At 46.3% G+C, this 25299-nt stretch overlaps 12 protein-coding genes across 12 annotated transcripts; 8 read left to right on the top strand and 4 right to left on the bottom strand.

Moving 5' to 3' along the window:
• The first annotated feature begins 195 nt into the window (after positions 1 to 195).
• Positions 196 to 1382, top strand: F4822DRAFT_276964 (prion-inhibition and propagation-domain-containing protein). The gene has a single exon (XM_051454812.1). The coding sequence runs from the start codon at positions 425 to 427 to the stop codon at positions 1220 to 1222; it is 798 nt and encodes a 265-aa protein (XP_051313001.1). The 5' UTR covers positions 196 to 424; the 3' UTR covers positions 1223 to 1382.
• Positions 1383 to 1798: 416 nt separating this feature from the next.
• On the top strand, positions 1799 to 6224 carry F4822DRAFT_444003 (uncharacterized protein; the record flags this gene model as incomplete). The annotated part of the gene is made up of 5 exons (XM_051463172.1): positions 1799 to 1880; positions 1934 to 2107; positions 2159 to 2183; positions 2266 to 2841; positions 2897 to 6224. 5 exons carry the CDS (start codon positions 1799 to 1801, stop codon positions 6222 to 6224), a joined length of 4185 nt encoding a protein of 1394 aa, XP_051313000.1.
• A 346-nt stretch (positions 6225 to 6570) lies between these two features.
• On the bottom strand, positions 6571 to 6956 carry F4822DRAFT_429980 (uncharacterized protein; the record flags this gene model as incomplete). The annotated part of the gene is made up of 3 exons (XM_051461195.1): positions 6571 to 6617; positions 6679 to 6777; positions 6833 to 6956. 3 exons carry the CDS (start codon positions 6954 to 6956, stop codon positions 6571 to 6573), a joined length of 270 nt encoding a protein of 89 aa, XP_051312999.1.
• An 890-nt stretch (positions 6957 to 7846) lies between these two features.
• Positions 7847 to 8953, bottom strand: F4822DRAFT_405803 (uncharacterized protein). The gene is made up of 4 exons (XM_051458339.1): positions 8482 to 8953; positions 8341 to 8425; positions 8260 to 8272; positions 7847 to 8205 (listed from the first exon to the last, which is right to left on the bottom strand). Exons 1-4 carry the CDS (start codon positions 8674 to 8676, stop codon positions 8037 to 8039), a joined length of 462 nt encoding a protein of 153 aa, XP_051312998.1. The 5' UTR covers positions 8677 to 8953; the 3' UTR covers positions 7847 to 8036.
• Positions 8954 to 9382: 429 nt separating this feature from the next.
• On the top strand, positions 9383 to 9934 carry F4822DRAFT_405802 (uncharacterized protein). Its single transcript, XM_051458338.1, has one exon. It carries the CDS (start codon positions 9531 to 9533, stop codon positions 9741 to 9743), a length of 213 nt encoding a protein of 70 aa, XP_051312997.1. The 5' UTR covers positions 9383 to 9530; the 3' UTR covers positions 9744 to 9934.
• Positions 9935 to 10998: 1064 nt separating this feature from the next.
• F4822DRAFT_276754 (uncharacterized protein) lies at positions 10999 to 12612 on the top strand. The gene has a single exon (XM_051454808.1). It carries the CDS (start codon positions 11089 to 11091, stop codon positions 12406 to 12408), a length of 1320 nt encoding a protein of 439 aa, XP_051312996.1. The 5' UTR covers positions 10999 to 11088; the 3' UTR covers positions 12409 to 12612.
• F4822DRAFT_429977 (uncharacterized protein) lies at positions 12565 to 13987 on the top strand (the record flags this gene model as incomplete). Its single annotated transcript, XM_051461194.1, has 2 exons — positions 12565 to 13602; positions 13682 to 13987. 2 exons carry the CDS (start codon positions 12565 to 12567, stop codon positions 13985 to 13987), a joined length of 1344 nt encoding a protein of 447 aa, XP_051312995.1.
• An 817-nt stretch (positions 13988 to 14804) lies between these two features.
• Positions 14805 to 16610, top strand: F4822DRAFT_276805 (uncharacterized protein). The gene is made up of 4 exons (XM_051454809.1): positions 14805 to 15203; positions 15268 to 16326; positions 16379 to 16413; positions 16597 to 16610. The coding sequence occupies exons 1-2, from the start codon at positions 14910 to 14912 to the stop codon at positions 15961 to 15963; spliced, it is 990 nt and encodes a 329-aa protein (XP_051312994.1). The 5' UTR covers positions 14805 to 14909; the 3' UTR covers positions 15964 to 16326; positions 16379 to 16413; positions 16597 to 16610.
• Positions 16091 to 17525, bottom strand: F4822DRAFT_276849 (uncharacterized protein). The gene is made up of 2 exons (XM_051454810.1): positions 17027 to 17525; positions 16091 to 16932 (listed from the first exon to the last, which is right to left on the bottom strand). Exons 1-2 carry the CDS (start codon positions 17392 to 17394, stop codon positions 16218 to 16220), a joined length of 1083 nt encoding a protein of 360 aa, XP_051312993.1. The 5' UTR covers positions 17395 to 17525; the 3' UTR covers positions 16091 to 16217.
• A 235-nt stretch (positions 17526 to 17760) lies between these two features.
• On the top strand, positions 17761 to 19946 carry F4822DRAFT_444001 (cytochrome P450; the record flags this gene model as incomplete). The annotated part of the gene is made up of 5 exons (XM_051463171.1): positions 17761 to 18315; positions 18366 to 18425; positions 18510 to 18859; positions 18979 to 19225; positions 19279 to 19946. Exons 1-5 carry the CDS (start codon positions 18117 to 18119, stop codon positions 19944 to 19946), a joined length of 1524 nt encoding a protein of 507 aa, XP_051312992.1. The 5' UTR covers positions 17761 to 18116.
• Positions 19947 to 20481: 535 nt separating this feature from the next.
• Positions 20482 to 20902, bottom strand: F4822DRAFT_429973 (uncharacterized protein; the record flags this gene model as incomplete). Its single annotated transcript, XM_051461193.1, has 2 exons — positions 20482 to 20674; positions 20736 to 20902. The coding sequence occupies 2 exons, from the start codon at positions 20900 to 20902 to the stop codon at positions 20482 to 20484; spliced, it is 360 nt and encodes a 119-aa protein (XP_051312991.1).
• A 2338-nt stretch (positions 20903 to 23240) lies between these two features.
• On the top strand, positions 23241 to 25114 carry F4822DRAFT_405777 (uncharacterized protein). Its single transcript, XM_051458337.1, has 3 exons — positions 23241 to 23794; positions 23857 to 24376; positions 24458 to 25114. The coding sequence occupies exons 1-3, from the start codon at positions 23572 to 23574 to the stop codon at positions 25038 to 25040; spliced, it is 1326 nt and encodes a 441-aa protein (XP_051312990.1). The 5' UTR covers positions 23241 to 23571; the 3' UTR covers positions 25041 to 25114.
• Positions 25115 to 25299: the final 185 nt, after the last annotated feature.

The raw sequence follows: 25299 nt of genomic DNA, 5'->3' as shown, positions 1-25299 counted from the left end.
CAATCAAAACGAAATATATAAATTTGTCTCCACGGCGTCCCAATATCCTACACTGCTGCAACCAATCACTCGAAAATACGATAAATTGATGGGTTCAGGTCACCATTGTAGCGGCAATGTATATTACATCTCGTCCCGAAAAGAAGGAATGTGATGGTGCGAATGTTTGACTCTGCCACATAACCATTCAAATGTATCACCGCTGTTTCCGCAGCTAAATACTCTGTGTGGCACTTCAAAGTTTTGGTAGATGATAGCTGAATATCTGCCTAGCCATTCGCCTTCGGCTTCAATAGTTTTCGGCTGGGGGTGAATCGGGATAACCTGGGTGGTTTCCTATTATAAATGGCCTCTTAACGACAGCGACGTCGTCTTTGATTTTTTATTTTAACGCAGACTTCCACAATATTAATCCAACGTCATTATGGATGCCACAAATACGGCAATTAGTCTCTTCCAATTTGCTCTCAGCACCTTTGGGCGTATTCAGCTCGCAAGGGAATTCAGGGAAGATTTCGAAGCACACCAACTGAAACTTGACATTATTCAACTTCGGCTTTCCCGCTGGGGTGAAGTTGTCGATATTACCACACTTGACACCCGTTGCCCCTCTGCTAATGAGCTGGAATCGGCTGGTAGAGAGCCTAAATATGATCTGGCTTCAATAAAACAAACACTCTCCGATGTCAGAGATCTCTGCAATAAGGCGTGTCGCCAAGCGTCAAGGATAGGCAAGGGATTAGATGCGAAGACACAAGAAATCACTCCAGAGTCATGCGTACCATCGGATCTAGAGAAGCTTCGGTTCTGGCTCAAAGAATGCCTCCGCAAGCGTAGAGCCCAGGCCTCTAGGACCGTCCAAGGCGTCAAATGGGCTTTTTACAAGAAGGAAAATTTTGAGAATTTTATAGCCAATCTAACCGCGCTAATTGACGCCCTCGAGAAGATTATGCCAGAGGTCGATCGCGAAAAATTGCGTCAGCTTAGTGAGGAGGAGTCCAATGGGATCGACAAGTCTGATACTGAGGAACTCAAGGACGTCATTCAGGGATGCGATCCATGGTTGGAGCGCTCTTTAGACACAAAGCTGAACGCCGGTGGCGCGGGGACTATCATCAACCAGTCACGCAATACAGGTAGTACGGTTGGAATCCACAGAGGCAATAACTACGGTGTCTCCAATGGCACCAACAGCTCGCAAACGAATACATTTAAGCCGTGAATTTCTGATAAGAGAGTGGAAGCGTACCTGGGTATTGAAAAGAGCAGTAGGCTATCGTAAAGGAGACTGAATTGGTTAGCTAGAATGAGGATACGGCATAGGACGCAATATCTCCAACCCGAATGAATTATTATTTTTCATTAAATGATTAAGGTGTATCTATCTATACACCTGCCTAGGTACCTAAGGCAGGCTGTCATCACATCCACCATAGCGTACCTAGTTGACGTCAGAATATTGGCTGCCGTTATATCCGGCTTCTTAATAGGTGAATTCATTTATACCTAAAGGCGGATATACACTGGCTACTCTTAGCCTACCTAAATCAATACTGCTACGCTAATGAGTATTGCGTCGCGATTTAATTTACAACCCAAATGAATCGGCGCGATACACCTGTTGTGGCGAGATGGGTGTGTAGGTAGGTAGGTAATCCTTAGGCGCCACTTTGCTACCTTTCTCTTCTGTTGCTATCTCGTGATATATGAATCATGAATTTCCTAGTCAGTAAACCAAACCCACAGATTCTTGTTAAGGGGCAACTACCAGTATTCCAGACTTCTCTTTTCCACCAAGATGTTTACAGAGAACTACAGAGTTCGTCAACAGGGGAACGTTGGCCTGGTGCAAGGCTACCACTTCGGGGATAACGTCTTCTGTGAGTTCAAGATTTTACTATGCGATGGTTCCTGGTGGTGCTAACGTCTTTAGATGACGGTACCAAAGCCGACTTGACATTGAAGCATATATCACTCGAGACTCATAATGAAGTGAAAGCGAAGTGGCAGGTTTCTGGGACATGTGACTGGCTCTTGCAAAAGAGTGATTTCCAACAATGGGAAAGAATGGAGACCGAATACTCATTCCTCTGGCTACACGGCCGTCGTAAGTTATCCTGATAAAACGAAATACGAATTTATACTTATTTTTAGATAGGCGGGTGCGGGAAATCTACTATGATGTAAGGAAGTGCTCAGTTTGGTCCCGCTCATCTTGGGTATACTGCGTCTAAGTAAAAGCCAGGCTAACAAGTTAACAAATAGGTCTCGTATAATCGAGAGTATCTACGAGAACCAGTTCGTTTCAAGAAATCCGGATTCTATCCATCTTCTATACTTCTACGTTGGCCAGGGCGATGAGAAAGAAAAGGACAAGCTCTATCGAAACATGCTGGTGACTTTTTGGCAACAAGCCATCAAGAAAGCCGAAGGGCGACCAATAAACATATTCGGAGGCCATTATCCTCCTGAGTTCATCGAGAACGAGTTGCACAAGTTGCTTGTTTCATCACAGCGCGATGTGTACATTGTCATTGACGCACTAGATCAGCTTCCCCATGATTCTCAACATCGGCTGATAGAGGGCCTCAACAGTCTAGTCCAAAAATTTAAGGCCGAGAAGTGCAACGGCCGCCTTAGCGTGGCTATTAGTTCTCGCGACTGCGATGGCATTGAACACTTGCAAACGCATAACCTGTTCCCAGTTGAAATAACAGCAGAAAACAACAAACAGGACATCGAAAAGTATCTAAAGCAAAATCTTCGATCAGACCTTTTTGAGAGGAAACCGGCACTTAGAAAACAAGTTTTTGAGGAGTTGAACAAAAAAGCAGATGGAATGTTAGTATCAATATCAGACCTTCTCCTCTTATCATGGCTAATTGGAACAATTCAGGTTTTTATGGGTTAGCTTGCAAACGTCGAACATCTGCAGAATGAAGATGGAATCACAAATCTTGAACGCCCTAAAGAGCATCATACCCCCACAGAACATACATAAGTTGTACGAATCCTATGCCGAAGAATTTGAGACCACAGAAGAACCAATCAGTCAGCAGATAGCTCAGCGGACGGTAGCCCTATTAGCACACAACTCGGGATCCATGTCAAAAGACGCCATTCTTGAAGCCCTTTCGCTGGACGCCACAGGGAGAATGGACCAGGAACTTCATAAGGAGTTAGACCAAAATCCTACTACTATCATTGTTTTCTGCAGTCATCTGATTCGCATCAACGAAAATCTTGGGGTTTTCCAATTTTGCCACGAGACTGTATTTGACTTCTTTAGGGACTACAAGACAGTCACGTACAACCAGCGGATCGCGGAACTATGTCTATCTCACCTGTGCTCGCCGGACTTCTCTCACGGTCCCCGAAGTGATGCTACCTGGTACAGTCCCGGTAGTCTTGGGCCTATTTTACGTTGTCATCCATTCCTACAATATGCATCCTCTAAGTGGCCGACCAGCGTCAAGGAGAGCTTTCGTCCTAAAGCTGAAGAGGGCGATCAGGGGTGCCAAGTTAAGGTTCTCAATTGGCTTGAGGTACTTCTTGGTAGTGACGAGGAGGGGAAAAGTAAAGAAAACCTACAATTGGCGTTCCAGGTATATTTGTTCCACGTAGGCAAGACAATGCCGCGTGGGGTCTGTCATGAGCATATAATCAGCTACTTTGCTCTTGTTGGGCTCTTTGAAACTTCGGGATGGTTTGATCTGGCTAAGTGTGATGGCGAAGGGTTAACACCAATCCATTGGGCCATACGAAACGAGACCGGCGTCGATGCCACAGCCACAGTTACTGAACTTATTACGCACGGTGCCGATATCAATGCGAAAGACAGCAAGGGTCGCACCCCCATGTATTACGCGGCCCACAGCGGAAATATACGTGTAATACGGTTGCTCATTAAGAAGAACGCTGAACTTGATTTGACAAATCAAGACGGGGAGACTGCTTTGATTGCCGCTTGTAGAAAACACAACGAGAGCGTGGTACTGTGTCTCGTTGGGGCCGGAGCGGACGTCAAGATAGAGAGCGCCTTCGGCACCGCCCTGCAAGCCATTTCGGTAATTGGATGTTGCGAGTGTGCTGGGGCCATACTCGGCCGATATGGTAATTCCAGAATCATCGAAAATCATGATCCGTTCGGCACTTCTCTTCATGCTGCAGCATTTTATGGCCACTCGGATCTTGTTAAACTTCTATGTACGAAGAGAACGAATCGTCGCGCAACGCATAGAACATATGGCAGTCCTATAACTGCAGCAGCTACAGGATACAATCCAGGGCTGGATCCAGCCCCTTTCATGGAGATAATACAAGTGCTCATTGCACATGGGGCAAAGGTCAACGACCGAAGTGGTCTAGTTGGGCCAGCTCTTCGTGCTGCAGCCTACCATGGGAGCCCGGACCTTGTTAAACTGCTTTTAGAGAAAGGCGCCAAGGTCCGCAAAGCTAAGGGACCAATGGGCACAGCGTATGAAGCCGCAGATGAGCGCGGTCATCAAGAAGTCAAGGACATTTTGCTAATGAATGACGCAAAAGCCGCAAGATACGCCGGGAGCCATTCCACCGCAGCGCAGGGACGCCAGCTCGTCCAGCGACGAGTCTTCAACGCCACAGTCAAAGCGAGCAGCATGGAGACTATCAACAGCCTCATTACACAGTTTGAGAAATTCTTTGAAAAAGAAATCCCCAAGGGTGACACTCCCTTCCTCAGAGGATTAGCCAAACTTGGCGAAGATTGCTTTCAGGATGTCATAAAGTTGGCTACAAGGTCGCATAATGGGAGCAACGAGAATAAACCAGCGAGAGAACATGGAAATGGCGGTAGATCGCGTTTCCGGGACACTATGCTCGGGCTTTTATGCATACCTGGGAAATTCAGCGAACCAGATTCGAAAACTAAGCCCGCAGGGACGTCCCCTCATCTCCTCAGAGCAGCAAGCACATTTGTTGTAGACGGACTTGGAGAGCATTTCCAACAAGTTTTAGATCGGATGACCCAGGCTGCAGTAAAAATACTAGAGATTGCGATTGCGAGCGAGAACGAAACCGTGATAGGATTAATCGCTAATACCTGGGGCGAAGCGCTGAATAACCTCGTCTCATACCCCGGATTTGGGGAGTCAATGCTAGAAATGGTAGTTAAGAAGCGCGCGGACGATTTGAAGGACTATTTAACAGACCCCAACTTGAGCCTGGAAGAAAGGCTCGGAAAAGCCAAAGCCTTAGCCTTGGTCGGAATTGAATTGCTCCTAACGGCTGTTGAGCGCGGGCAGAGGGGTGCACATTTGGCCTTTGTGATTTCTAAGCTTTGGGTTAGAGCGCTTAATGATGTCGAGGATTTGGGCGAAGAGGGAGAGGCGCCAATACAGGAATTGATCCACGTATTTTCTAAGCGCTTCTCAAACGCGATCAGAACCCAAGATCGAATCAACGCCGAGACCTGCGGCCATGGTGGCATTGAGCTTGTGAGGACGGCGGCGATGAGCCCTAAGACCGAGTTGCTCGACAAGTTAAGCAAGGAGTGGATGCTGTGGTGGGGGGTGGCTCTCGAAGGAAACATGGAATATATGGTCAAGGAGTTGGTGAGCCGGCGATGGAAAGAATACCAACGCTGCATCAAGGATAACAAGTATGAGGAAGCTCGTGGTCTCGAGATTGCGGGTATAACCGTGCTTCGCACAGCTTTCAAGCATGAAAACGAGTCCACGATATCTACACTGCAACCATACATCGAGTCCGGGTTCCAGTTGATACGAGAAAGGTACACAAACTCTGGCCAATTGGCAGAGTCCCCGCCCGTGCGGAACTCATCTGGGGATGTAGGAATTCTTCTCAATGCCCTCATACGTTTACTTGCGACATCTGAAGAGAAGCAACCAGACAGATTGAGAAATTTGACTTCGAAAATTCTCGATTTTACGAGAGTTGCAATAAATGACGAGAATCAACTGAAAGAGATCATAAACAATCAAATTGAAGGGACTTCTCGAATTGTCATACCGGCTGAGCGTAAGGGGCAGCTGATCCAGATCTCCAGGGCAATCCTGTTTGTCCTAGATGTCGCATTGTGTTCAGAGGATGAGAACACTGTCATATTATCGATACTCAAAGACGTGGCTTTGGAAAGTCTAAACAGAGCATTACCACGGTTCACAGAAATGGAAGAAGTTCATCGATATAGAAGAGCTATTATGAACCTGAATCAAGAGAATTGAATGAATGTCGATGTAGAATGAAATTTAGGATGGATGGAAGGGGAAGGGAAGGGAAAGTTGACTACTCGAAATTTTGGTTGCACCCAGTAAAAGAAAAAAGGAATACCCCGCTATGGGGCGTTGATGAGTCATCAACATGTATTCTTGTTGAATATTAGTAATCAAATTGAGAGCAGTACCTAGGTAGCACTTTAGTCAATTTTTAGTTTTGGATTGCAACTTTGATCCTAAAAATTACAACATTATTTGCTCTATCGCATTCCTATACAATTTAGAAGACTAAACTCATAATTCAACGATTGATTCCGAATTGGCCATGTCCAACATAACAATCATGTCGATACCTCTAAGAGTTGACCACGCAGGTCAAGCTTCCGTTTTCTTCTTGGCATGCTGAAGAACATATGCTGTTAGCCGTTGTGTGAGTTTGGAGAACGTCCTGTCTTGGACTTACTTCCTTTAGCTGTGTTTCGACTGTTTGAAGGGTCGGTGTAGTATGCGCAACTATGGCCCGGACCGTAGTCACAGTTGTTGGGGCAGTTGCATGCGAGGTCTACGAGAACACTGTTAACGTATGATGAATGACATTCAAGTCCAACGGTACTCACTTGGGTCGGTGGCAGTGGCCACAGCACGAGCCTCTTGGACTTGAGTTCCAGCGATGGCTCCCATGGCCTGATTGGCCATGAGGAGAGTCACGGCTGAGAGTATGGTCTTCGTGTTGAAAAGCATTTTAAAGTTAGGTGTTGCTGATGAATTGAGATACTAGGGATTGTTGTATGTCTGATGGTTAGTTATGTTAGTTGCCTTATTAAATGGGTTCTATCGCGAGACTTTATACCCTTCGAATCAACTGAACGGTAGCCTCGGCCGAACAACCTTCATCGCAAAATCCAAGTCCTTTCTTATTAGATGACGAAAATAGTTATGCGGTGAGTGGATCTTGTTTCTATCCGGAGGCTTCATATTACAGAATGATGCTTACAAAACGCTCGAGCTTCTTCCTTCCACCGACCGAGGTTGTATTGGTGGCTTGGAAATGCACTTTCGCTAATAACTTGCCTAGGTATTCAAGTAATCTTAAGGCGCTATGGCCATGATCTACTATAGTCGTTGCTTAGACGAGTTCCAATCCACGAGCTTTGAAAATATGAAATATGACCGATATCTAGCATTCGTAGCCTCATATATCATATGCTACGCTACCCGATCATCTTACTCCAAATATTGCCGATCTCCGGCTAGATGCAGGCATGGCTTTCAGCTTTGGTATGCATCTAGGTAGGTACATAGGTAGTGTTGGCCATGCTGTCTTGTAAACACTGGGTTACACGATTTTGCCGCTTTTAAGGATGCTCCTAGTCTATTGAGAATGTACCTTACCTCTTGAAACGGCGACTTCGGTGTGAGCAGACCAGATATCTACCTACCTAGGCACCTAGTAAGCCGCCATCGAAATGGTGGTAGTGAAGAGGTTGTTAACAATGAACTAGGTATCTCCGTGGGTATTTGCATGTTAGTCGAAAATCAGTTTAAAACGGTATCATAATGTTAACTGATTGCAAAACGGATTGAAATGGCCATGTTCAACATAAAAGAGAAAATTCATTTGTCAAATATCGTAAGTTTCAAGAACTCATATTTTATGTCTAACAATTATCTAATATTTTTAAGTAGCAGTATGATTATTCATTAAACATTTTCGTTATTTTCTATTCCCAAGTCAACAGCCGTCCGTTGAAGCTAGAACTCTTACGGGCGATGAAACTCAAAGTCCGTTTAGCTAAGCGACACGATCACCGTTTCTTCCATCTAGACGCAGAGTGTCAATGATAGATCCACGGGCTCAGGGCAGCCGTACACCTTCTTGGCTTCCGGCCTGCTGTAGCAACCGGCGTCGAAGGCTGCGCAGTCGAAAAGTTCGCAACCAGTGCCCGGCGTTAGAATGTTATGCGACTTGCCGAAGGGGTTTCCCCACTCCCTGCGAGAATGTTAGTCAACTAGAAAGCATCGAGGGAAAGTTATAATGGCTTACGAGCTCAATTCATCTATAGAGAGTGTGAGTTAGTACAGAAGATACTAGTGCTTCGGGTTCGTGGACACGGGAGTCACTTACAGTAGGCGTAGTCTGGGTTTGAGCTGAAAGAGTAGCCGAAGAAGAGCGGGTGGGCGAGAGTCTTGTCGGTGTCGATCTTTACGGTCTGCCTATGTGATTAGCTTGCGTTGAACTGGCGAAATGAAGATTAGGGCAACTTACCGAACCTGACGGACGGAAATCCTCCTTGAAGGTGTCTCCGGGGTTCAAGGTGGTTAGGGGTCCGGATGTGCTTCCATCGTAAGGGAATGACTGAACGTAGACGGGAGCTGCGCAATTGTTCGTTACGGTGGCTTGTTGGGCAGAGGCGCCAGTGGCGACGACGGCAGCGCCCAGGATGGTAGCAAAGAACTTCATTTTGGAGTTGTGTGAATGTGAAAGTTTGAAGAGCTAGCGAATGGATATGGTTAAGAGCTGTGAGATGATGTGTGAAAGTGGTGGTGAGGTGGTAAGAATTCGCCAGGTAGTGGTCAAACCGATCCTGTTTTATATATGTTTTTTTACGTGACGCTGAAAGAAATCACCAGTTGAGGCATCATGTATTGGCACCACGATCGTTGCATTCCTAGGCATGTAACAAATACGAGTTCTGATTCTCGTATAACCCCGTCACGAGGCCTGGGTCAGACCATGCATGATCTTAGATCTAATTAATGCTAGTTTTGCCTGAAGGATCCCGTCTTCGCGGAATGAGACCCAATCCGGCTGCGACGATTCGCCTTGTACTAACCTAGAACACATTTAATTTCCTAAACGTTGCATAATACTATACTTTTCAAAGCGAGGAATATAGCAAACATCAACACCAATCGCTAAATAATAAAGGGTTGGTTTAGGTAAATTTTATATAATAAACTTACCTATTAACCTCCAATTGAAGAGCTGATTAGTGGATACTTTAGGTAGATTAGCGAAACAAAACTGCTATAGCTTTACAATGCCTTGACTTTTCAATTCTTTTGCAAACTCTCTATTGGAAACTATGACGTAATTCGGATAAGCCAATCAGCTTAATTCACGTTTTGTATAAAGACTTCAACCTTTAATTAACTATATTATTGGTCTTATATACGAGTCTATATCTAGGCCGTATTTGCTTAGCAGGTATTCTATGCCAACTGTCCCGTAAACATTAGCTGCGCCTCACCTATTAAGCCAGTGTATCCATTGAGTTTTTACCCAGTGGTTAAATCCTTGCATTTGTACGCCGGATGGATATGAAGAATGCCCCATTCCCATTCCCGTTTCCGTGGTCCCTCGCCATTTCCGTCGACTTTACCAGATGCGTTAGACTGGTTCGTATCTCTCTTCTAATCACATTCGCGTTTTGGGGTGTTCGGCTACTGCAAGGCGGTGAGGAATCCATGCTGGTACTCTTCTTAAAGCGCCTTCCTTTTATTTCGCATTTGGGGAAGTATGGCTAAGGATAATAATAGTTTTCGCATGTAAGCCTACTGAATAAAAAGAACATTCAATCCATAATTCCGTATTTTATCAGTAACCGTTTAGATACGTGTATGTGTCGAATTTTCAAAGTCTTAATCTCGACCGTACAATCCGGCACAATTGTGATCCAAGCTGCTATCCGATGAGTCTTATGCGGGCTCTTTCTAGCCTTTGATTAGAATTGGAATAAGTATACTATCATCCAATCCAAGGAGGAAAAGGCCATTTACATGGATATACCTACGCCAATGACGTAGTGTTCTTTTCTATCCTGGTAGCTAAAGATTTCAGCGGGGTAAAATTGGACCACTATAGATCGATTATGTTGAAGACCGCTATTTTTTTAATTCCGCAAAAGCAAATCAACGCGCCACGGCCTGAAATTACACAATATCCCAAATAAAGAATCGTACTTCTTTACCAATCAAAAATCAGAAAATAGTAGGTGGCGTAAATAAGACTAGATACTCTAGTCCATCTTGATTTAGACCTTTTATTATTCCTATACTATTATCATATCAATAGGTACTTTGAAACTATTGTACCTTCTGAATATTGTTAGTGATATACATGTAGGTGGTCAACCAAAGATCGCGGGGTTTAGATCGGGGAGATATATCCGTAGATCAACATCGACATCCAACGCGCTACCCGCATACGTAGCGTCTTCAGCAGGCTAACCCCTGTAAAGCTAAAGGCTTGCGTACCTAGGTACTTACCGCGGGAAGATGCTACGCGCGCGGGCGGTCAATTATCGAATATCGCAATGTTACAGCGAGTACCAGTGTTTTTCTACAGTATGGTGACGTATGTGACGAAGCAAACGCCCATCGCCCGTGCGCCGGGAACTTGCAGAACTATGTAAGAGGACAACGAGACCAAATTCAAAAACGGGGTCCTGTCGACCATAGCAATCGTCGCTCGTAGTGCTATATTAAGAATGTCGCTCATATGGATATGCACTGGTACAATATTTTTCAACGTACAAGAATAAGTAGAATTAACAAGTTAACTCGAAAGTCGTTGCTGTTTACAGTTTGAAGCTTTAGTTTCAAACTCACTAACGTCATTATCTGCTAATCTCGAGACCTAGGTGTGTTACACCTAATATAATAGACTTTCCAGGTTGGCGACCTGCATTAGCCCCGGGGACGATCCGCGTTCGGAGTTTACTTACCCCGTCACTTCGTTTTATTCGTCTCCTCTCGGCTCTTCTAATTTATAACTAGAACTAGAACTAGTACATACGTAGAATTTCCCTACCTACCTAGGTACCTAGTCAAACTTGGTGATATCGCTCCGCGACGGAGTGGATACCTAGGTATGGCTCCCCTGAACTCCCATCTCGCCTACAAGCAGGACACGAGCCGACTCATATATTGGATCGTTAAATCCTCACCTTCATCTGACCTCCCTGAAGATGCCCCGAAAACTCTAAACACCAATGGGCAGGTCACCATATCAGACCTTTTAGCCCTATCAAAGCTCATTGCAACGCGCATCAGCTATGTCCCTTCCGCCATCCTCGGCTTATTCGATACCGTTATACAAGCACGGACAGCCACCTACCAGGCTTTTCAAGAACTTGTTGCTTATAGACCCGACCCTGATATTGAGCGAAGTAATGCCTCTCACAAATACTTTATTGACGCCCTTGTCGAGGCATTTGAAGCACTAGGAGGGCCTGCATGGGCCGATAAAAGGAATTCGAAATCGGCAGACACTAACACAGACGATCAGGCTGATCTCGAACAAGTCCTCTTTGCTAACACATTTTCCGCACTCAAACTCGACGGAGATGCGGCGTTAGGCGAGGAGGATGAAGGGGAAAGCGACGATGGATCCGACATAGAGTCCCAACAGAACCAAGCTTATCGGAGATATCAGCATAAAAGATCAAGAGGCAAAAGCAAGAAGCAGAAATATAAGAAGGGTGCTAAGAAGAAGGCGAAACAACAGCGGCCTACCGACGAGGAGCCCACCCTTGATGACGTCCCTGTGGAGAGCTACCGGATCATCGATGATCAAGAAGGGATCGTCACCGAATATTCGATGACCGTCCTTTCCCCCATTAAGGAATGGGCCGAGCTACGTGGCTATCTGCAGGCGACATGGCGAGAGGTGATATATGATGGGCTCAACGGCGCCGCTGCCGGCGCACTATCCAACGTTGCCATCAAAATGGTTGAGCGCTCAGTCGCCGAAATCTTTATTTGCTTCCCCGGACACGACTCGTACGAGACAGTCATGAATACCATCACCCGCGGAGATATAGAATTGTCACAAGGTCTAATCAGAATGCGTTTTGAGGTAGATCCGGACCAGAATGACGGTAGCAAAATTGGGGAAGCCCCAATTGACATCAAAGAGCAGTTATTAATCTACGCGTATAATGACCTCGTCGACTTTATCATCGACTTCCAAAAGAATAGAAGCGGGAAACCAACAAAGCGCATGCTCAAAGAACTTGGCAATTGGGATCCCGAATTTGACCTCTGCCGCGCAAGCGAGCTAGAGAGGCTGAAATGGCGCCGGTGCTATACTATCAATTGGCTGTATGATCTTGTCAATGTTTTTTCAAGCATTGTCGTGCAGCGTAACGCCACGCAAAAAGAACACCATAAACTGGAATCGGTGGACTGATCTACCTCCGGTCCTTGGGATAGACATCGACGGCTTTACGGGTTGAAAGAATTCGCCGGATTTGTCACCAATCTTGCCATGCAGAAACCAGAATCGGATATCCGCCAAAAGATTCTTCCTCACCACGTTTTTCAGTTACAGTGCATGGCTGACGCGATGACGGTTTCCCGCGGATGGTCTGTTGGCACCCTTGGTCACCTCGTCGAAGCACCACCCTCGGGCTTCAGTCCACTGCGAGATATTGACTTATTTCTCGATCGAAAAAATGAGCGATTGGGTTCTGGATTTCTCTGCGCGGTCGACGTTCTCAGGGATCTCTTAGAGAAGGAAGGGGCACTTAACGGCGATCTTCGTCGTCACGACTTTCACCACCAACTATTTGGAATCGTTCAATATAACTTAGCCAACTACCTCGGTAGGTCGAAGTATATAGATGGGCTAGACAGTATGCCCCCATCTCGTTTCCTCGCCACTAATACCAACGGTCTCTGGGAATACTCACCCTTCCTTTGCGGTGTCGGCCTTGCGGAGGGACTCATAGAAGCATATAGCACCAGCATCACTATCCTTGACAAGCTCCCCGAGCCCATTCTACTCGTCCATCTGCATAACATGCTCGTGCAGAAAGGCTACATCACCACTCCCATCTCGTTATTCAAGGCACTTACGGAGACGTTCCCAGGTGCTTTTTTCGCCAACAACGAAGCCCCGACATCGAAATTTGCCAGTACATTCCAAACGAGGGTCAATAGCGAACCGCCACCGCCTGGTCATAAAGCTCAACGCACTGTCGGAGATCTCAAGAAACTGGACCTGAACCGCTTTGTAAAGAGGAAATCATATCTGTTAGCGTGTGATGCGGCAGGATGGAATCCCGATCGAATGCCGGATAACGAGGTACGCGTGCCGTACGCCCTAGGGGCGTATCGCATTAACCGCACAGGATGTATGATCGATCCGATTACGGGAGAGAAACGGATGAAAGAGACAGAGCTCGTTAAACATGCAAGGTCTGCAGGCGTCTCTGAGGAGATGTTGACCACATGGGCCACATCTGCGTTTAAAAAAATTGAAAAATATAATAGACTCCCTAAACCTTTCGCGGGCGAAAGCGTCCGGGAGGGCTACTCGCCAATGCTCTTTCCCGGGCAACCCAACGAACCGACGCTGCAATGCATAGATATGCTCTCCCTAGTACTCGCGGACTTTACTACTGACATACATGGTCTTGTGCTACTCTCGGGCATTAACTTTCGTCGCGGTCGTGATCCAGTGTCTAGGACAGTTCCATAAATTCGAGGACGCACTGAAAAAGCTACGGAACCCTCTATACGTGCATGCCTATGAAATCGACCCGAGATGGCGGCAGCAGAAGCGAGTTGGCCTTGGGTTTCTCGCCCTCGAGCAACGAAACGAGGAATGCCTACGCGTCATGGCGGAAGAAATGCAGAACCCGAGAGTTGGAACCGCGATCTATTGGGACGGCTTGGATGATCACGAGAAGACTTTGGAACGCGGTAAGAGAAGATGGGAGAAGAGGAGAGACAAGCCAGACTCGCATCTCTGTGCGGTAATGTGATTTAAGAACGTATTTGTTTGGCTTACGGTTCACTTTGTGAGTTTGGATTTAGATGTGGGTTCGTGTTTCTTTCGGCGGGTTGGGCTCGTCGGTAGCGAAGCTTGGCTATGTCTAGGATAATGTTTGGTACACCTACCTGGGCGGGTGGCAATCAAGGGCCTCGAAAAAAGTTGCTAGATTCTTAATGAACTCATCTATACAGTTTCGATAACAATCCGGCGATCATTCGCAGAGGAGCGGTTGGAAAGACGAGGAGTTGAAGGGTGGGGCAAGAGGGTTTTATCGTAGACTCACGGCTTGATAGCTTCTTCTCTGCCTATATGAATATTCGCAGTGTCGTTCTCGTTATCGAGAATTGAAGGTGAGTGTGGATAACCCCGCTGATGCATTCCTTGCTTTGTGGTCAATAGTTAACACTCAACGTTCCTTTAATACTTGGGTTTCCCCGGGCGCGTTTCATTCCGGCACCACGATGGCCATCTCACGGGCTCCGCCGTCGATTATATTATTGGCCCTATACACCGAGGGGCTGGTGTCGCCTATTAAGCGATTATTCGCAAAAGCTATTCCGCATATTCACATCGCCGTCGCTAGCACACGAACATCTTTAGTCACTCACATTCTACCTATCCTCTGTTGTCCCTATAGTATCCTGGAACGAAGAAGCGGCTTCATATCTAGTAATCCGTATCCTATCAATTCAATTTCATAAATTACCCCGCTTACTTCCGCAAATCGAACCAATTGAGGATAGTATAGTCGTATTCCGCCCCGTAGCAGTTTTATTTCCAATAATTATTACTCAATTCTTCCCTCTTTCATTAGATATTTACAGAGGTCCCAGCCCTAATTTGACACCGCTTTCCAGCGCCTTATTCGCCCTTCCCAAATCCCATCAGCATCGTTTGAGCCCCCATTTACAATGAGCGGCCTAGAAATTATCGGAGTTGTTTCCGCAGTCATTCCATTCCTTATCAGTGCCGGTGGAGTTAATGTCTCTACCTCGACGTTAAACTGGCTCTATACCAAAGTTACTCGCACCCATCGTATATATCGCAAAGATGGCCTGGTCGCGGTTCTGCTGCTCAACTTACTTCCAGGAGCCTCGTCGGCGATAGATCGAATAGATAAAATTATATCAGATACCGGTACGGATGCGAGGCTGTCCGAATTCCGGCAATCTCTCAGCTCGAGCATGAATATGGTTGCAGTAGCTGTGAGATCCCCCCAAACCAATCATTCCCATACTCAATCATGTTTAATGTCTTTATTCTTTACAGGGCGCCATAATTGCTCAGGTTGCTATTACAGGGTTGTCGCTTGAAGGTATTGACCAAGCCCATTGGACTGCCGCTGCTTTCCTTGTCGCCAGCCTCATTTTCGGGGCTATATCGGTTTATGCTTGCTTCATTGTCCAACAGGAAGTAAATGGCTTGCTGGGAACTGACGGTCTCTTGGATTGGCTCTCTCGGCCGTTGACCGAGGAACAGGTCAACGAAAAATTACAAATGATATTGGAATATCTTAACTCCCTACAAGGCCATCCTCCGCCTGGAGATCCACCACCACGAAATCAAGCGGCCCCGCTACCCGAACTTGATTTTGTCGATCCACTAGATCGAGAAGCTTCCGCGTTGGCGGCTATCGTTGTAGCGGCACCATCCGGCCTTCTTGGATTATCACTCAATTGTTTTGTCTTTGGCTTTGGTATATATCTCGGGGGTGTATATTCTAACAACTTGATTCCCGGCTTTGGGCGGGGCGGGTCACTTGGCATCTTGATATTCTACATTATCGCAGCAGCAACGAGTACGTTTCTATATACGTTTCCTCGAGTTTTGAAGACTTCGGAGAGATATGGTACCGAGAGAACTGGGGATTCCCGTGTTCGATTAGAGGAAGCGAGCCGTACGTTGCGGAATCACGAGGCTCTTATGGCCAGGCGCAATGAGCAATTGCTGAACGTTCATCCCTGAGCGGTGACTCAGTCGTTGGATATCGTAGCACAAAACAATATTTGGATACGCTCTGAACTAAGTTCCATTGAACGGACCACCCAATGGGCTAAATATGGGCCGATATACCATAGCATTCGCAGACTAGAATCCCTCAGAGCTCGATCCTGGTCCCAACCCCCTCCCCCCAAAAGTTACTTGACGCGAGTTAATCTCGAAACTACCAACCCCACAAGCTACTGCGTTTTATCGGCGTGATTCCGCGTTCCTTGGATTTAGGAATTCTTGTTCTTGGCGGAAGTGGCCTCGCTTTCACTCTCTCCTCCCCTAAACAACCAAGCCAATCCAGCCCCTGGACCCGCAACCGCTACAATCCCCAGAAATGTAGGTAGGGAAACGCTCCTAGAGGACTTCGCAGTAGTAACTTTCTCGACAGATAGCGTGTAGAAGCCGAGAGCAAGTACAGATAGGGTAAGCGCCGTGTAGCCGAATTGGATGAAAACCAGGAGAACATCAACGAAGATAGTTGGACCCTCATGAATACTCCAGGGGTTAGGTAGGTAAGTCCCGCTAAATGTTAGATTAGGGGAGCTGAAGATCCACGCAGAAACACTGAGGTGGGCTAACGAGCTGACCGCGCCGACGAGGTTGTAGGCAGCGCCAATGGGGTTTGTAGAGCCTTTATAGGAAAGTCCGCTGGAGGCGATGAGGCTACTGGCTATACGCTGGAAGAGGCCGACGGAAAGCGGGCCCCAGAACCAGAGGAGCAAGCCGTCCTGAATTCGGAACGGATGTGCACCTAACAAGGTGGGGAACAGCAGAGCGGAGGCGAGAAGTAGGTTCCAGATTGTAGTGAATGGTATAGCCTGAGCCTCATTTCGAGGCAGCTTTGGGCCAGTTTGAGGCTGCTTCTTAATGTACAGGCTGAAGTAGGTGGGGAGAACTGAGGCTGCACCAAAATAGTTTCGCATAAGCGACCAAAATGCTGAACTATCGCACACAAAATTGTTAGCATCGCGACGTATGGGTCAAATGAATTATCGATGATTAGAAATGTATATTATATTGTTAGATAGTTTCTTACTTTCTGAGTGGTCCCGTCTTGTCTCGTCGGCTCTCCGTTAGGATTACCGTGTCCCAGACGGCGAGAGAGAAGACCAGATCGAAGAGTAGCAGAAACGGCGTAGGGTCATGGTGAACGTCGAGAAAGGCCGCGAAGGTCACTGAGATGTATCGGAGCACGAAGTCAATGGGCTCTATACCGGTCCAAGTTAACTTAAGAACTCCGCCGTTAGCTAAGACGCCTGCCTTCGTCGCCTCTACCGATACGGCAAACGCCGTTGTTGCTAACAGTGGAGTCCATTGGCAAAGCAAGCCGAGACCAGCTAGAGGGAGGAACAAATAGTCGGGTTCTAATAGCCATTTAGACGAGGATTTGTTCGTTTTCGCCATGGTGATCTCCGAGAGGGGTGTATTACTTGTTACTGTGAGGCAAAAGCTGGGACTGCTGGATATTTGAGAGTTGGGAAACCTGAGCGGAACTATTCATTATTTATTATACAAATCAGTAAACTACATTACCTAGGTATCAACATGGTGAGTCACTCGGCCAAAAACGACGAAGCACATGAAGTGGAGATACGCTTGTAAAAGGACGTCTCCTTAACCAGCAGACGTTTACGATCATGGTATCGTACAACGCGTTTCATTCGCGTTAATGGTCGTTGATTAGGTAACATCCACTTTTTCTAGAAGTTGTTGGTTCAACGCGAAATTCAGCTTTGGAATTATTATTCCCAAATAGGGTAAGTACGGTTGCGGATCGTAGTGGAATGTGTGGCTTCGGAGGGTCAAAACACTCCTAGTACCCGAACCAATTGTCGATGCCCTTTACTCATCTGGGGGATTGGCACTAGGATAGCTGTACTACCTGTGCCGTATGTGAGAAAATCGGGTGAATTCTTACAAATTCGACCCCGGCGGTAATGGTCTGAGTGACTGAACACATCTCAACTTTGAAGTTACAGAAATTATTGTTCCGTACTTCGTCTATCCCGCACCATTAACCCGGACGTTGACATCCGAAACCACTACGAATACGGCATTAGTAACGATGATCTGGGCCAGTTCCACGGCGTCCATGGTGGGGATCGCTGCAGTTCTCCTGTTGTGCCATGTACATCACTTTAACTCCGCACTATGCTTCTTTGCTAACTTGCAAGGTGTTCACTATCTGTGTCTATCGCCTAGTATTTCATCCCTTGAAAGATTATCCTGGACCATGGATTGCGAAAGTAACGGATCTCTACGGTGTTTTCATCGCCCTTGGTACGAAAGAGCACTTTGTTACCAGGGAGAATCATCTTAAATATGGTGGGTTATGGTGCCCCAGTCGATGTGACTGAAGTGTCTAACCGTGCCAGGTCCTGTGATAAGACAAGGCCCTAATAGGCTTGTTTTTAACTCCGCCAAGGCTCTACATGGTAAGAACCGAATCATATTGCCATTAGGGAAACCCTCTCAAAACAAAGTGCTAATGAAGATAAAGACATTTACAACAATGATAGAATCGTCGGAGGCCACCGCACGCCTTGCGAGAGCCACCAATGTCTGGAATGCTGCCGATAAGCGGCTACACCGGTCTAGGCGGAGACTTGTCGGCGAGACCGTATCAGAACGCTCAATGCGACGATTTGAACCCGTCATGACTGAGCAGATTGACATATTCATCAAGCAGATTCTCGATTCAGCTCGAAGTCCTAATGTAGAGACGAATATTGTAAATATGACACATAGGATTAAACGACTTAGTTTTGATATTGTTAGCCGGCTCGCTTTTGGATATCCTCTAGATTCACAAACAAAACAAACTTATAGGTTTATTATGGAAGCCTTGAATGCTGGTACTCAAATAAATGTGAGTAACTTAGCGGACATCACATCTCTACTCCTAGTTAGTGCAGAGGCTTCTTTCTATCGATTTTCTCCGTTGTTTATGATATCCAAAATAACTACTAATCCTAGCCCTTGTCAAAGTACGTGTCTCTACAACTTCCGTCAATTGCACTGCTCCAACCATTCCTTTTCGCAGGCATCTTTAACTATGGTAGATTAAGAGACTACCACGAAATGGTTACCAAAATGATATCTTCCCGTCTTTCTAAAGATGTAAAGTCGATTCACGACCTCTACTCAGTTATCGCAAATGAGATAGATACCGAAACAGACGACGAAATCGGATCTAATGATTTATGGGCGGAAGCCGTATTCTTTTTCCCAGCAGGTCCGCCATACCACTATTCTTTTACTTCACAAGACATTGCTAACATTACTTAGGCGGTGACACGGTTTCCACTGGTCTTTGCGCACTATTATTCTATCTATCTCGAAACCCAGAAAGCTACGAAAAGCTCGCCAAAGAAATTCGCACCGCATTCACGAATGCAGACGAGATTCAAGGCGGTCAGAAACTTACTGGTTGCCGATACCTCCGCGCCTGCATTGACGAGGCACTCCGATTGTCTCCACCCCTAGCAGGTGCATTATGGCGGGAATTGCCAGTGTCCGACAAGGAAACCGAACCACTAATCGTAGACGGACATGTAATCCCCCCTGGAACCCAAATAGGTGTAAGCACATACACTCTACATCACAACGAAGATTACTTTCCAGACCCATTCGCCTTCCAACCAGAACGCTGGCTTGCCTTGGAAGACGAAACTGAGAGGAAGCAAGCCCACAATGCTTTTGCGGCATTTTCTCTCGGTTCCCGTGGTTGCGCGGGGAAAGCAATGGCTTACTTGGAGTCTAGCTTGGTGGTGGCTAAGACATTGTGGTACTTCGACTTTGAGAGTGCACCGGGAAGCCTGGGCAAAGTTGGTACGACGCCAAACGCCACTGGCGCTGATGAGTTTCAGCTCTTGAATGTTTTCACGTCATCACACGATGGCCCTAACCTGATATTCCATCCTCGAGGTGACTCCTGGAGAGAACTTCAAGCGTGATACAAACATACCGCATTTTACTCATCATGATTCCGGTGCGCATGAATCCATTTGAGGATGGCTCAATGCTGACCACCATTATCGATGTCTTTTTAGGGATTTTGTTCTATTAAGGAGGTATATATAAGGGCTTACTATGGATCGTCAAAAGGGAATGGTTGGGGTTTTACGGGACTACACGGAAGGGATATCAGGTTAAAGAAAACATATACGGGTTTCTAGGCTGAAGACTGCAATGTCCTGGGCGGTACTTGCATAAGTTTTGAGCACACAGTGTCTAAGTACACGAGACCATCCTTTCGAAATACATATGTAACTTAAGTCCTGCTCAATCTGATACTTCTTTAATGTCGGCACAGCCAGTAAGCGCGCTACGCATGGGGAATTGGGTTGGACACCCAGGATCCTTAGCAATTTAGGTCGTCATATAGGGTTATAACCCCTGATTACCAAAGTTGCTGGAAATGTATTTTCTATTGGACCTCAGTTGTCAACGGAGTGAAAGCCATGTCGACAAGCCCAAATACATCTTCTCTTAACTTACGCTATGCTTAGGCGCTTTGCCAATGGGACCCCAGATTGCTCGCTCAACTAGCCATTCCAACCTTCCGGTCACCTTATCCACTTTTGCAAACATGAAGTTCTCAAATTCACTATCCACGCCGCCAACCATGATTGTACCACCCATGCGAGCAGCAAGCTGGTCGCCGTCACAGAGAAACTCATGCCTATCGTAGAGGGGTACCATGTTAGTATCAAAAAATACAAACCTGAAAAAATGCAACTTACACGACAGGCTTGTGCTCAGCGCCCTTACCGTGCCGCTCGGCAATTTCCTTGACAGAACCGCCATAGTCTAAGCGGTTGCCATTCATAACATTGTAGTAAGTGGGAGTCTGTACAGACTCCGCGTATGCTGCAGAATCTTCGAGACTGCCCGTAAGAGACCATTCCATAGCACGCTAGAAGTCTTCACGCGAAGAATTAATTCAGACATACCTAAGTAGTGAGGCAGGCTATCTGTTCTCAGATTCCAAAAACAATTGGGGTTTTTATCGCTTCTATTTGCGATCGGAAACCCATTGGTGACTTGGAAGGTAAGAGTCCCAACATGCTTCTACCTACATTTACCTATACATACTTCACAGGGAGACTGAGGTATAACACACAAAGCGGTTAGGTACCTACTTTCTGCCCCGCATTGTATCACCCCAACTCACTACGTCGTCTCTTTCGTTGGTGCAGTCCAGGGTAGTCCCTGGAACAGGAATTTTCATCAACATCGGCAATGAAGTCATTTCGCATCGCATATCCAACTTCTTACCCATATTGGACAGTCGTTGGGTACATGTCGGCAGAACATGTAGCTAAAATGCTGACATAAAGCTCATTGCTTGTCGATTGCGGGCGAGATACATAATGGGAAATTAAGAGGACTGCATCTGCAGATGGAAACTGGGGCGTTATACGCTAAGGATGTTTGCGCGGACTCAAAGGCTACGTCCTTGCAAAGTTGGCATTTCGTTTTCGATCATCTTGGTTCTTTACTTTACTGGTCCGTTTTGATATCTCCTCAGGTAAGCTATCCGCACAAAAAGCTTAGGTAGGTCTCCTCTGCCTAGGCGGCGTTTCAAGATTGGTAGCTGGCGAGAGTAATCACTTAGATAAGTAAAAATCGCTCATATAACGCAAACGTACCTAAGCCGTTGACGATTAACAATGTGGCAATTCCCGATGAGTGCCTTGTAATATCTTTCTCAATTCAAGGACCAATGCCATAGAAGCCATCTGCGTCATACTAGCACGCTGGATGTCCGTCATTCGATTCTCGTGACCCATAGCAGGGGTTTGTCTGCAGCCCGGCTCCTACCCTAGTAGCTGAGTAGCGGTCTAAGCTACGTTGCCTGCTAAAGACTGTGCGTTTTTAAAGTTGTACTCCCCTCAAACGATCAAGATCTATAGAGCGATCTATTATTAGATTTTAAAAATAGTTTCATCTTGTCATAAAGTCAGGCATTAGAGAGTCGTTTCATAAGCTTAGATGAAGATCTAACTTTTCGTTTAAACATATCTAGAGATGGAATTCTCTTGGTTTTCTAGAACTTCTCGGCTAGCGTTGAGACTAACCAATCCTTCAAGATCGGTCCACGTCTAAAAGAGACGATACGGGTGCGATTCAACACCATATCATAGCCTCAACTAGGAAACAGATAGCGCTCGATCATATCACGAGATTGAGAACTAAACAGGAAGACCCGGTCCCGAGAAGAATAAAAAAGCAAGGTCGCTAATGACAAGGTATTAGATCGCGACAGCTCCATAGCATTCAGTAATTAAGCAGGTGGACTCGGCCGTTTCAGCTTATATCCTGCCACTCACCGTTTCGCCTCGTGTAAGGATCCTGAATCCTTCGAAACAGGATGTCAAATCAAATCCCATAGCAAAATGCGGTATAGCCTAAGTTGAGCAAGCTGACGTTATTTCATTTATCCCCGCCCACGATTTGAAATTCAATTAAAATGTTTTCGCCTCTATTTCGACAATGCGAGTTATCGCCATCCACACAATACCCGGCGGGGTAATTGGCATAGACATAGGTATTTGATTCTCCAGTGTCGTGATTCCGAGTTGGCCGTCAATGAGGACAAGCGTTGTCGATTAGTCGGTTCACATAAGAGGCTCGAATTATCGCCCCGAACAAATTAAAACCCATCACATTGTGGATGCCATATCGAGTTCGGTTTGCGATGTTGTTGGTTCAGTCTCACGTGTTAATGGAGCTGGTGATTGGGTTTAATAGGGCTGTAATACACCTGTCCACGCATATGTATGCACACATCATGCCCAATCTAGGAGGAGAATGAGGAGTAGGGGCAGATCCGAACCAATATCCTCTCTGTAGAAGATAATAACAGTGCGCGGAACGTGGCGGCCATCGATTTAAATACTACCTTCTTCATCGTCGGGCCCTATGGTTGGTTCACTTAGGTCGCAGATAACTACAACAAGATCCTTCGCAATATGTTCTAACCGTCTTCGATTTTAGTACATCATCTAGCTCGTGGCTCACGGACTTGACTCTACGACTGCCAGATGAAGTGCATGCTCCAATGTAACCCTCCACCGGAGAGCATTTACGTGGTTTGGGAATAACGGGAAGAGTTTGGCAGGTCGGTCATGCTGACCGATCCTACGCACCCACTAACGTCCTCCAGTGAGCCTCTAGCACCAAAATGTGGTATAAAAAGGCACAGAGTACCTGCCAATAGTACTGCGTCATGTCACCCTCCTAATTCTCAGCTGCTCCATAATGCTGATTCTGAGCAAATGCCCTTTTAGGAATTTGATCCACTACCACGCTGTTTGCCATGCATGTCAGCGCGCCGGCCACGCATCCTGCCTAATGTAGTAATTCTTCAGTATACGACTTCAGTCATGTCGTTGGGTATAGATAGAGTTCTTACCCACGCGTTCGCGCTCTTGTGCGTCCTTGAAAAGGTCTCCCGTTTTCCAAAGCCACTTGTCCACCGGCCCGACTGCAATTAGCCATTTTTATTCCCATCTCGGCCTGGATGTGGTACAAGCGACGGCGGAGGAGAATCTTCGGTGGGAAAGAAGTCACGTAATGGCGGATCTTTCATCATTGACCTCGGCCGAGCTGGACCAATATCTCGATAAGCCGGCCCTCGACCCGCCCGATAATATTATCCCAAACTTCGACGATCCGCCGAATAAGAATTACGCTGCTAAAGTCCTATTGCCTTTATGTTTAGCGATAACAACGATAGCGATACTATTTCGAGTTTATGCAAAATTATTCTGTGTGAAGAAATTTGAATTTCCCGATAGTGAGTGACTAGTGTATGATAGTGACTAAACGATGCCTCCTATTCTAACGTTCATTTATTAGTTTTAATGTTAATTGGCTTTGGTTGCTATGTAACGGATATTTATTTCGGTTATCGCCTGCTGGGCAATACAGGCGTTTTTGTGCATCAATGGGACATCCGTTGGAAGGATATGGCGGATGCCATCTTTCCTATCTTCATCAGTGGGAGCTTTTATATCGGAGTCATCATGACCATAAAGGCTGCCATTCTTTTGGATTGGATCCAGGTGTTCATCCCATATGGAATTCGGGATCGTTTTTTCTGGCTCTGTTACGGCGTGCTGGGCGCGAATACCGTTTTCTATATCATACACCTATTTCTCATGAATTTCGCCTGTACACCGGTTGAGAAAAATTGGAATCCCCTATTCGATGGCGGCTCCTGTCATATTGACATTCAGGTCTTCAAAATTGCGACAGCTACTGTCAATCTATTTTCGGACATCATCATGTTCCTTCTGCCACAGCAAGTCATCTGGAACCTAAAATTGCCAACGAGGACGAAAACCGGTGTAATCGTCATTTGCGCATTCGGTCTATTGTACGTTTCGCTCTTCGCCTCCTTTTCTTGTTTGTATTAGTACCTATGGCATTTGTATGGCTAACCGGAGGAATGTAACAGGTGCTGTATCGCAGCTGGCTTCCGCCTAGGCTCAGAAGTCAAGTACACCAGATCGGACGATCAGTTCTACCATACAACGCCTATCTTGCTTTGGGCGCTCGTAGAAATTACATGCCTGTTTGTAGTTTTCGGCGTTCCTAGTCTAGCTAGGATACTGACTGACGTCCACCTCCCAACCTCATTCGGCTCACCACTTTTATCAGTCGACGACCGGTTTACTCGACGGCCCCTTTCTAAGATCAGCAAGATAAGTAGTCTTCGCTCGTCGCCATGGGCCGGTTCCGGCATGATTATCAAGCATACCCGGGGACCTTCATCCCACACATTTTATCGCAAGATCAATAATGGCCGTGGAGGCATGATGTTGACGACAATTGACTCTTCACGTGGCCCAGCGGTGTCGGATTCGATGGAAGGATTGAGGGATGAAACCCTGCAGCACGGTATCACCAGACCCGAAGCCGGCGTGATAATACGAACGACGCAGTTCGTGAGGCGTGAAGAATTTGGAAACTATGAGCGTAGTCTCTCAGACCACAGCGCATATGACCGCCAACATCCATGGGCAAAGGATCGCATATAGAGGTTATATAGAATACATACCATTCTCTCCTCGCGGAGTAGTTAATGAATCTGATACCAACTTTTAACAATTATCTATTCTTAATTTTCCCCACTTTATCATATCGCTGCAAATATCTTCGAAGAAAATGGGTACAGGATTGCGTACAAGGTGTCGCCATCCCTTTCCTTGAATTTTAATATATTAGGATCCCGAAAAGGGGCTAGGGTTATAAGACTAAGGTTATGATGAAAATTTAGGGTCGTTGTACTTAGAATTT

This window comes from Hypoxylon trugodes (assembly GCF_022578975.1).
Source record: "Hypoxylon trugodes strain CBS 135444 unplaced genomic scaffold F4822scaffold_6, whole genome shotgun sequence".
Classification (NCBI taxonomy): Eukaryota; Fungi; Ascomycota; class Sordariomycetes; order Xylariales; family Hypoxylaceae; genus Hypoxylon; species Hypoxylon trugodes.
Note: the sequence above shows the minus strand (reverse complement) of the source record. Positions and strands in the feature narration are given on the sequence as shown.